The following is an 11482-nucleotide window of genomic DNA, read 5'->3' as shown; positions in this document are numbered from 1 at the left end:
AGATTACTAGCAGCAGCGACAAGCCTCCACCCATACTGCCAGAAGCTGTCAGCACCATTCTCTAGGAACTGGTCAGTGCAGACTTCTGTGCCTTCTGGGATGGACCACACCTACTGGTCATCATGGATGAAAATTCCAGGTACCATGTGGTGGAAGGGGTAGCTTCACTGACGGCCAAAGTTGTCTTATGAAAACTGTAGAAGGTCCTGGCTATGCATATACTTCGCTGTGAGATCACATCTGACAATGGGCTTCTCTTTCAGGAATGGCAAAACCCCCTGCAGGAACTGGACATCAAACTCAGGGAAATAACTCTATTATTAGCTACTGGGGAAGCTATTGGGGAAGCCGAACGCTTCATGCGAGGCATAAGAAGACCCTCCCGGCTGAAGGCCAACACGTGGATCCTGACTGCTGATGTATCCATTTTTTAGGGAGTACAGAAACAACCCACAATTCTCTATGAGATGTTCCCCGGCGTCCATGCTGCTAGGAAGTCCGTGGCCAGCATAATATCTGCACACCCACTCTGGAGTCCGACGCCCTGTGTCTCAAGACATTGAATGGAAGCGACAAGGTGCTTGACCTTCCCCTCTGCAGGTCCTTGGTCATGTCATCATAAGGCATTGCTATCCTTGTGGCAAGCCCTGAACCTCCTACGAGGTCAAACTATGGCGATTGGTGTCCTGGAAAGGCAGCATGGTAACCGCCACCCGGGGGTCGACTACTGTAACTTGTGGCATCTCTTGGTTCGAAATACTGGTGAGAAGTCCAGATGCCAAAAGCAAAAGTAAGTATGGGAAGAATGTCCACCCACTTGGAGTCCCCCTTGACTCCACGGCACATAGGGGATTGTCATGAGCTGCCTCCTGCATCAGATGAAGTATGTCTGGAAAGTGGCCGTTTCACTACGATACAATCACCACCGCAATCTTGAACCTTAGCCGCAACCCACAGAGGGCTGTAGGACATAATACTGATAACATGTCGTATTAATGAATGAGAACATATTAGTGTGTTGGGAGGCATGGTATGTCGAGGCTCGGTTGCTCATGTGAACAGACCACCAACCTATTTTCATTCCTACATGGAAGCATGCACGCTGACAATGCGCATTTGTGGTCAGAAGTATGGTGCTGGGGAATAAAAAGGGGGAAGCCCAAGAGCTGGGGAGCCTTACCGAGCAGGACTGTCGTGTGTGAGCCTCCTTATTCCTGGGCGTGTGGGCATGGGCTCGTAGGTATAGCGCTGAGTTACCACTTACTGCCTGCCACTCGCCCCATTTCAGGCACCACAATGGGCCCATCGTTCTCTCCCCTTCTCCGGCCAAACTTGGAGAATCAATGAAGGCTGTAGAATACAGCTTGTGGCTTCGAGCTCGTGCTTTCCAGGCCTCAATAGACATTATGGCGGACTTCAAGATGCCATCCCAGATGGTGGCCAGTTCTCCCTCTGCACCAGGAACAGGACAGCCTGGAAACAGTTGCGCAGTCCATGTTTTTCCAGTTGCTACTAACATTAGGCCACAACTATTACTTTTTGCGAGAAAATAACCATGGGCCTCGAGTCAGATTCCCATCCCCTCAATGAAGGCAAGAAAGAGGCCTTTCATTGGCTGCTGGACCTGGGCACTGAAGTGACTGACACCACGGTGGTTTACTTTCAAAATCCCATGACAGACTGAGAAAAGACACAGGATGTGGTTTATGCAGGGAGAGTAAAACGTCCCTTTTCTTGAGGAGTGCAGAGGAATGCGCCCTGTTTAGCTAGAACTTAGTTGGTGGTTTATTGAATATCCTTTAATTTCATCATGTAAAACCGCAGGCTTTTTGGACACTTTGATTCAGTCGATTTTCGAGACCAATCCATAACATGTGTCACAAAGCTTGATTTGCTGTCTTCTGATTCAACGATGATTCAACGGTGGGGTTTCCTTGTTTACTAAACCTTTTTTACGCAAGACTTTGGTTCAAATTGAAACGCTGCTCGAGCCAGCCTGAGCCATCCCGTTTTAAGACACGTACCCCCTCCTCAAGTGTCTGCGATGTTGTTCCAAATATGAGTTTAAAGAGAAGCGTTCGTGTTCGTCCTTTCAAAGATATTTTTAAAAGGACATGTTTCTGTCGTGGCGAGATAACCGCGGGCCTGGTCTTTGATGCGGATCAAGGGTAGCCCGCAGCAGGCATCGCCGTGAAATGTCGAAGCTCCGTGGAGGAAGCGGGGAGTTGAAACTTGAATTTCCTGTCTGTCGGCAGACGGTTCTCGGAGGCTGAGGTAGAAGGAACCTTTCTACCCGCCAAGGAGCCGGCCTGGTTGGCCTGTCACGCCAAGAGCGTGCACCTCTTTCGCTTTTCTTCTCGGCTTCCTTCCCGCGGATGCAGCGTCGAGTGGGCCCGGCTGCTCGATTCCTCGGGCTCCCGGCTCACTGGCTGGGCTGTTCAGAAGCGCCTGGGATGGCTCGAGGACGCTCCGCTCAAAGGCACGCTTGACGCTCTGCGAGGAGATACTATTGCACGTGGTGCTGCGCCACTGTGCTCTGCGAGTCTTCTTACGCTACTGGACCCATGGCGCCAACAATGAGTCAGCTCTCGCCCCTTCTTCTGCCCTCACCAGGAAGTGGAATTTCGAGATAGTGGTTGGGTCCTCTTCGTGGGATCTCAAGGACACCTTTGCCCAGAACTCAAAGGGTCGGCCGTCCTCTGGAAGTTGACAATGGCTTTGGAAATACAAGCCTTTGGCAAAGTGGCCATCAAGCTTCAGATTGGAATGTGTCGGGAAACCTTCATGCTGCACCCACGCGAGGTCGACTTCTGCACGGTGAGCCGGCTGGCGCTGGAGCTGGTGGAGAGGAAGGTAGGCCCTCTTTACTATGCCATTTACGTCCAAAGAAAGGGAAAACCCAGTAACTTGTTGGTAGGACGGGTATCGCTCTGTGACCTCAGGGTAGGAGCTAAGAAGGGCTACAATATGAAGGCAGGTTGGTCGCACTGTCTAGGGCTGGAGGCCCGCCCGCTAGTTTGCAGCCCTCCAGGTAGAATGTTCCTCAGCATAGCACTCCCCCGAGAGATGATGACACAATGCAGCCAAAGCACGCCCAGGCCTCTCCATCCCAGGACCTGGTGATGTGCAACCCGCCACGATGCCTCCCGGCTGCTGCACGCTTTATGAATGTGAATAAATATGTAAATGACTAGCCAGACTCATGCATGACACTGAAGAACTCTGGCGCACAGCAGGTTGCTTTGTTTGCAGTTCTCAGTGGGCTTTGTTGTACTATTGTTATGGTCTTGTAATACAGTGTGGATGGAATGTTGTCATGTCAGCCTTGTGTTGGAGTGGATTGTTAAGTAGGAGATCTGGTATTAGGGATTGTGGGGGTATACTTTATACAATTCTGTACTGGCACAATTACATTTGTGGTGATTTATGAGAGTTTCTGTGTGGCAGGCTGTCGCATCTCGGGGAGACGGAATCACTCCAGGCTAGGGCGCAATAAATAACAATTTTGGGTGCCCATGGGAGGGCTATACAGGAAGATTCCGGGACCTCCATTGCTCAGTAATAGAGGCGGTTCTACCGGCTGCATGTAGATGTTAGTGCCTCCTGCAAAGAAAGCTCCCATTGGAGAGCCTGAGCACTGTGAAGTGCCAGACAGTATTTTTATACCAGATGTTCATTATGGTATCGCTCAAGGGTTCTCTTAATTTGGTACTGATATGTATAGTTCCCAAGCACCCTTGGCTAACCCACACCCAAGGGGAGTTATACCCGCACTGAACAGATCCAATGGGAGCAGGGCTATCATTCTAAATCCACTTTGGTTCCACAAATAGTTCTGGTGCGCTCAATCTTACTTGCATGCTTAATAAGTGTAGAAAGCATAAACAAGGGAGTGCAAACATTGCTCTGAGGTGGCCATGTTGCTACTGATTTCTCTTCTGATTCCTGCTGAAGCTTCACCAATTCCAAAAAAACCTTTCTACTCCCATCAAAGTATTGTATTCTGAAGAGGCGTATGACCCTGGCAGCCATCTTAGAAGAAAGGCCCACCTGTTCTGTACCCCGATGAGGGTTAGCAATGCTCCGTCCGTCCCACAGTCTTCCCTTTCCCTCTAATTCCTTCCCCTTTGCCAGGTGACAGGCCTCATCCAAAGGCTTCCACACCTCTGGTATTTAAGGTTCCCAATCCTTTGGCTTCCGTTATGTTTAAGAATCCTCCTGCACTGCCGAATCCTTCTAAACCTGGCTCCCCGAGACCTGAGAGCCCTGTTGATTGACACTTTGCTGTATGGCTGATTTGTAGACATTCTGGATGAGCAAATTAAAGCTTGCCTTGAGTCTCCCCAAGAGACCACCTGCCCCACTTAGCAAATGTACGCCTGCAGTCCCTTCTCAGATTCCTCTCCCCTGTGCCCAGGCTACCTACTTATACCTGTATCTCATCCTCCTAAGCGGCCTACGCTAGTCCCCTCTAAGGTGGCCTATGCTAGCCAGCTGACACTCATTCTCCTGATGCCTGAGGAGGAGAAGGGGGACTCTCTGCTTTCATCAGGACTGCCCAAACTAGTTTTGCCAAGGTCATGCAATCATTGGAACGTATCCCTCCCGCTGAGATGTTTTCTGCCGGTTGTTTTAAAACAAATCTCCCTCTAGCAGACCATGTATGAATGTAAGTGTGAGTTACGTAGGAAAGGCGTGGCCCGCGCCCCATCCAGGGGTTGCCACACTGATTACATTGGGCGCTCTGAGGCCTTCGGGCTTGTGGCGCCTTCATGCAAGTATTAAAATAAATACATATATGCAATGGGAAACTGACTCGAGAAGCAGACCTGGAGTGAATCCAGACAGCAGGTCAATCAAGTTTCATGAGACTGTATGTCCAGGTTAAAAAATGCTTTGTGTCAGAGCCCTATTTAAGCAGCATGAATTCCACGTCTTTAAAGAACCTGGTGACTGCTACGCAGTGCTTACGTTGTAAAGAAAATAAGTGCCAGGGCCCAAATATTTTCTAGCACTCCTACCACACTGCGGGTGCGCAGTTCCCCACCACTAATGCTAGCGCCCTTAGCTGCCCCTTCAGTGTCAACATATTTTGGGGTTCTACTACAGCTCGCACCTGCTCCTTTTGGATGATGGATGCACTGACTATCACCACGTCATAATTAAAGTGAGTCTGAGACAATAAGTGCCGGGGATCCAAAATAAGTGCCATGGCTGGGCCCTGGCAAACACCCCCACAAAAACGCACTGCTGCTACACTTTAAAGTGTAATACTGTTGGGGATGGAAATCAAAGGAAATCAAACGTGAGTTTATATGTAACTGTTTGACTTCGAGAGTAGAAGATATATCCCACTTTTTGCGGGTTTATGCCAAATATGCCCGGTTAAGAAATGAACAGCCGAAATTGCTGTTTTTAAAAATATGACATATTGCGTGTAACAATGCATTGGACTTCCTGCTGCGAGCGGAATGCTGTGTGGAAACTATTGCACTTCACATTTTTATATCAGACGAGGTGCTTCATCGGCCACAGAAGTGTTTTTAACATATCCAGGTGAATTTTCTTGGATTGTATAAAAACGGCTTCATTCAGGGGTTTGTTTTTACATTTTATGTATGGTTTTCATGTTCTGATGTAGGATAATTACCCTTTAATGGTTTATCAATTTTGAATAGAGAAATCCTATTCGGAATAAAATAAATTGAAATGATAAACATTCACCCCCTCCCCCATCCCAGAAGGAGGCAGCCTGTTGGAATGTTAGACTATTTGGATACTTTTAAGCAGTGAATACTTATACCCCATTTCCCTCCCTACCACTCAGGAGACCCTCAAAGCCCCCCAAGAAAGGTTCTGCATCATAGCAAACATTTCAAACGCCATAGGCGCCCCGAACTACTCACATGGCCCTTCCTCCCACCCCTGGAACGAGAGGAAGTGTTCAGAAATCATAATCAGCAATACGCCGTGAACAACCGAATCACCTGTGATGCTGACCTCAGTCCCTCGCTGCTGTGCATGGTTTCCCAGACCAACACACAATGCATTGATCCCATTCGACCTAGCAAGGCCAGCTTGCCTGGAGACCCCAACTGGGCGATGGACATGGCTGCTGGGTTTGAAACCCTCACCATGGCATCAGGATAAACCACCATTCAATCCAAAGCCACACACCTGTGTTCCACCTGCAACCCACACTTTCAGTGCACCACCATTTCTAAGTAAGCAGTTGTGATAGATCAGCGATTCTATGCTCGGTCACATTGCCACACCCGTCTGCATGGACCCACACGAGTGTGATGTTCACAGGTGTTTGGAGAGGCAGAGCATGCGCAGCAGTGGTGGTGGCATAGAATCCAAACCACAAACAAGGCATACCGTAAGGGCCTTCGCTTGAACACGTTGCTGTGCACCACCAAGCACAATCCCATTCCTGCGTACTGTAGGTGATTCAAGACATACCCTGGTAACCTTGCTGATGACCCCTTTTCGGGGACCCTGGACCCAGCTTCTGCCCTTCTACAATGATGCACAAGCAAGGACCAGGAACGCAATTGGGGAAGCACTTGGCCTTCTCAAGGCAAGATTCTAGTGTCCCTGCAGTCCGGGGGCTGTCCTTATGTACAGCACTGAAAAGCTAAGACAGTAATTGTGGCATGATGCATGCTATCAAACCAGCAGTAAGCAAAAGTCGTCATGTGCCAGTGGCAACACAAGCCGACTTCCAACCAGGCAATGCCGGTGATGATCACGATGATGTGGGATATCAAAACCATGAGAAGCAAGACTTACAAGACGGGCACATAGGTCGCCAGGAACTGCTCGATGGTTTCTTTGCAGGACATGAATGTCAATGCCCAACACATGCCTCCCACCTGGGTGTACTACACAATCACATGTAAAACTATATTGAACACAACTAGAGCACAAACGTGAATATATGGGTCCACACATGTCCCATCCCAACGTATTTATGCGCTTAATAAAAGCAACCCACCCGAGGAGACCCAACAACACCTGACCTTCCACTCTCCACCAACCTCTCCCTCCCCAACAACACCCCCCCAAATACATCCACCACCACCCTCCACCCACCACCTCTCTTTATCAACATTCCACTTGTTCTTTACTTCCCCTGCTGTTGCTTACCACTGTCTGGCAGAGTGTGGTTGGGGGGAAGAGTTGCCGCATGGGCGCATCTCCTTTGATGCATGCGTGTCAGGTAGTTCTCGAGGAGGGTGAATGTAGCGCCACCTGTTGGCCCAAAGCTAGACCCCGCTCTACTCATCCCATTGTACTAGGTAGAAACTGGAAGGCCTATTCCTGCCCCTTTGTGGTTTGCCGCCCCCACTGGCTGTCAGGCCTGGAGATTATGGCTGCTGCCATGCCGTGGTTGCCCTCCAATTTTCAGTGTTATGCGGATGACAAACTGCTCTCTTTCAGGCTCCCTCATCCTCCTCTCTCGCTCATTCCTGACCGTCCGCGATTCAGGACTGGTGCGCCTCCAACGATCTCTGCCTTAATGCTGGTAAGACTGAGATCCTTCTCATTGGGACCCCCTGCTCCCGCTTTTCCTCTTTCCCTCTCTGGCCCAATCCTCCTTTTTTTAACCCTTAAAGCGCCACCCTAACCCCATCCCGACCCATTTTAACCCCTTTACCGCACTACCCTTTATTTAATTAATGGTCACTGTGTTTTTTTTGTGTTTTTGTCCACTCTGAAATGTACCACTCATTTTGTTTCAGATATTTTGACTGGATACCCCTTCCTTCCTCTACTCTCCGCCCTCTGCAACTAATCCAGAATAGGACTGCGATACTTATCCTTGGCCTCAAGCCCAGGGACCTTATCTCTCCTGCCCTGAAATCTCTACACTGGTGCCCGGTGGCTGCAAGGATCAAGTTCAAGACCCTATGCATCATCCACAAGGTTTTCTGGGGCTGGGGCCTGCACTACATCCAACACTCTCTTCCAAAATATCTTCCTTCCCGCGCTCTTCGTTCATCTACCTCCAACTCTCTTAGGGTCAGGCGCTTCTCCAGGCAGATAGTGGGGGGTAGATCCCTCTCCTCTGCAGGTGCCTCCCTCTGGAATGGCCTCCCTTCCCCTCTCAAACTTGAGCCTGAACACCTGAAGTTCCGGAAGCAGCTCAAGACCTTCCATTTCTGCTTCGCGTTCTCTCTCTCTCACACCCTCCCCTGCTGACCTACCTGTTTGCTGTGCCGACTGTTTGCCTGTTGCCTTCAGAATCTCACTGGGTACCAGGCTCCGCCTGACCAGTCTCACCTCACCGCCCCCAGGCCACTGCACACTTAGGGGCTGTAACATCAACCTCTACAGTCCCCTGCCTCCTTGCACTTACCCAGAGCCGTGCTGCCCTGGCCGCACTTACTCAGAGCCAGCAACGCTGCCCTGACTGCACTTCGCCCCTCCCTCTCCCCTGGCACTTCTCCCTCCCCTTCGCGTTGTTGCACTTGCACGATCTGAATGTCACTTGTCCTAGTAAGACCGTTTGTCTTGTCCTCCCTCTGTCCCCCCGCCCCCTTGAAACACTTGTGTATAGGCGCGTTATAAATGACATGACACATATTACATAGCATTGTCATGCTAAGGGAAGCCCCAGCCTCTTAGACATGTGCCCAACTCCTCCTTGTATAGGTAGCTGCACCTCAGCCTGCCATTCTCCTGGGTGCTTCTGGGCATCTTGCCGCTCCTCCCTGCCACTAGGCTCAGTTGGCAGGAGGGCACTTCAGGGCTGTATACCCTCTTGCATCCGCCGTCATCACCTGGACTGGTGGAACTGTCATTCTGCTGAGGATGGCGAGGTTCCTGCGTGGCCTCCATGCCCACCATGCTCAGGGCGCCTTGTCACAGCTGCTTCTGCCTCCCTCACCCTCGCCACTGGCTCAGCCTACGCTGGCAACAGGAGGCTAAATATCTCTGTGCCTACTGCCAATGGCCTTGGGCAGGGAATAGCAGCAGCAGAAGGGTGGGCTGAGTGCCTTTGCAGGTGGTCTCCTGCAGGTGATCCCGAGGTGTCCGATCCTCTGCCCACCTCCAGTGGCTGATGTAGCAGGGGGGGGGGCATTGGGCTATGGTGGCAGCACTGGGGAGGTCGCCAGCTTTGCTTGCGGTCGTGGTGGCAGGACAGGAGTACTGTAAATGGTGAGAGTCATGGGTGCAGTGATCAACTAGGTAGTGGCAGTGCTTGACTCCTCAGTGTTGGCAGTGGTTCTCCCTGAGCCATGAGTGATGGTGGCAGCTGGCGGGCGGCAGTGTGGGCATGGGTGCTGGCACTGGTCCCGGCAGCATCACGGCCCCTGGGTTCCGGAGCTGTGAGAATAGAACATGGCAAGCGGTGAGTAGCAGTTCGGGGATGGGTCAGATTACGTAGGGCATTAATGCTATTTTTAGACCACTTCACCAGTTCCTCAAATTGCATGCCACAGCAGCGTGCATGCTTGGGTGCCCTGTGTCTGGGTTGAATGCTCTGTAACTTGCACACATCGGTAGTGTAATGCCAGGCAGAACCAGTGGTCGAAGTGGGCGGCAGTGGTGCTCCTCTACTAATTTTAATTAAGTTTTACAGTTCATATACTTTTATCTTAAAGGGGAACCGTTCCGGAATGGTTCCGTTTTAAAACAAAAGTGTAGGAAGAAGTCGCAACGTTCACTTTCAGTGCACTGCACTGAGAGTTCCCCTAAACAGCAGGCACATGTGTTTTGAGGTTTGTATTGTGCGTGGGAGGGGGTGTGGCGATGGGGATGGGGATTGTTCGGAGCGGTGCAGGCCAGCAGGGAACATAGTTCCACTACTTCTTTTCGTACACTTCGAACACTGTGCAGAACACCCATGGATTCTTACCACAGTGTGCTGTCATGTGTGTCCACGAGGGTACATGCATGTTGGTTATCCGCATGGATGGATGTATGTGTATGTATGTGATCAGTCCGAAATTGAACGGGTCAATTCCATCCTACAAATATTTTTAACCAAATGTTTTACCCAAAAAACGAGGGAGAGACCCTGCACTGTCTCTGCCTACACCCCCCTTTCTAGACGTCTAACCCACCATTTACCTATTGGCTGAAGAGAACCGTAACATAAATCGGTAAAAGAGATGGACGAGTTGGCATTTGATCAAAACACATGAACCCACATAATGATTTGTTAAACCGGAGCATACCACTACAATATCTTCTCTGTCATCTTTTCACTTATGTATGAGCCTTACATGAGAACATACAACAGCGCTATGTTCCTGAAAAAGAATGTTCTGGTGCACAGCGCCTTTTTAACGCTCTCGCGGCCCCGCAGTGAATGCTTGCGCTGAGCACGTGCTGGCTCCGGCTGCTCTGAACATGTCATTCTGGCAATTGAGCTTTTTGGTCGGGATTACTTTCCAGGACTACACCTTCCAGAATGCAATGGGTTACACGCGCCACAGGTTGTGTGAGCCACGTGGGCTTTGATGTGGACTGTGCGGGGTCAGGTCTGCTTGAGGAATGAGCACGAGCGGAGGGACACCACCTCTCCCAGTGGCATTGGACTTCCGTCTCAGTTCGGCCACGAGGGTCCGCACCTGCCGCTTTAAGTCGTAGCATCAGTGAAACAGCTGCAATCTTGTCTCTGCTCCTCCCCCAAAGCTGGCGCGACTCCTCTTTCCGGCAGTGCTTTAAGACATGAGGTGCCCCAAAAGCCGGGGTGTCTCCATGACTATACTTCATGCAGTCGCCCATTGCCGCCTCTGCCCTGTTCTCTCTCCCCAGCACGCGCTTCCTTTGTCATTCTTGATGGCTAGCAGAAGGACGTCACTGATTTAAAATAGATTGCGCTTCTGCAATGGTTTTTGCAAGCCTTTCCGTTTCCCGTGTACGCCGTAACAGTGTTTTCCCGTGACCACATGCAGAATGTGTAAATGACTGTTGCAGCTCGCGCAGCAGTAACTTCCTACTTGTGCACGAGCCCCCAGATTATACGACGCGGCACATGCTGTAGCGCCGTACCATAACCTGCCTAACTCGCAATGAAGCGCTTCGTTGCAGGCTTTCTGAAACGCTCGCTTCCTGTGGTTGCAAAAGTACTGCGTGTGGTCTGGTGGCCTGAATGATGGTGCTTTCAAAGGAATTACCTGCATGTGCCCAAACAGATCTGTTTCGGCAGCTGCTGAGTCTTCTTCAGGTGTTACTGATTTTGTCTTTCTTAAAACCTTCAATGATTATTCCCCCAACTTGGATATCTAGTGCTGCTTTTCGTGAAAAATGCCCGTTAACAGGTGGTTATCATTGCACGGATGCTTTTATGAATACATTGCAATCCGAAAAGGCTACACCTCAGAGCTAAGCGGCAAGCGTTGTAGTCTTTCATTTCTATACAGGCATCTAAATAAAGCAACCGTTTTATTATGTATAGGCGTTTAGCAGACACTCATCGCCTCTAAGCACTGTGGGTCAGAACTCTGGTAAACATGTACACCTG

At 50.3% G+C, this 11482-nt stretch overlaps 1 protein-coding gene across 2 annotated transcripts in view; it reads left to right on the top strand.

Annotated features, from left to right (window-relative positions):
- The first annotated feature begins 2070 nt into the window (after positions 1–2070).
- The window catches only part of LOC138566995 (serine/threonine-protein kinase D3-like), a 441766-nt gene continuing 432354 nt past the window's right edge, over positions 2071–11482 (top strand). The window contains exon 1 of one of the 2 annotated variants that reach the window (XM_069644794.1): positions 2071–2853. In XM_069644794.1, coding sequence (XP_069500895.1) covers positions 2713–2853 — 141 coding nt within the window. In that variant the 5' untranslated portion in view covers positions 2071–2712. The remainder of the gene's footprint in view (positions 2854–11482) is intronic. The other variant, XM_069644795.1, reaches the window with a different exon arrangement.

This window comes from Ambystoma mexicanum, chromosome 2p (genome assembly GCF_040938575.1).
Source record: "Ambystoma mexicanum isolate Mex_15411 chromosome 2p, UKY_AmexF1_1, whole genome shotgun sequence".
NCBI lineage: Eukaryota > Metazoa > Chordata > Amphibia > Caudata > Ambystomatidae > Ambystoma > Ambystoma mexicanum.
Note: the sequence above shows the minus strand (reverse complement) of the source record. Positions and strands in the feature narration are given on the sequence as shown.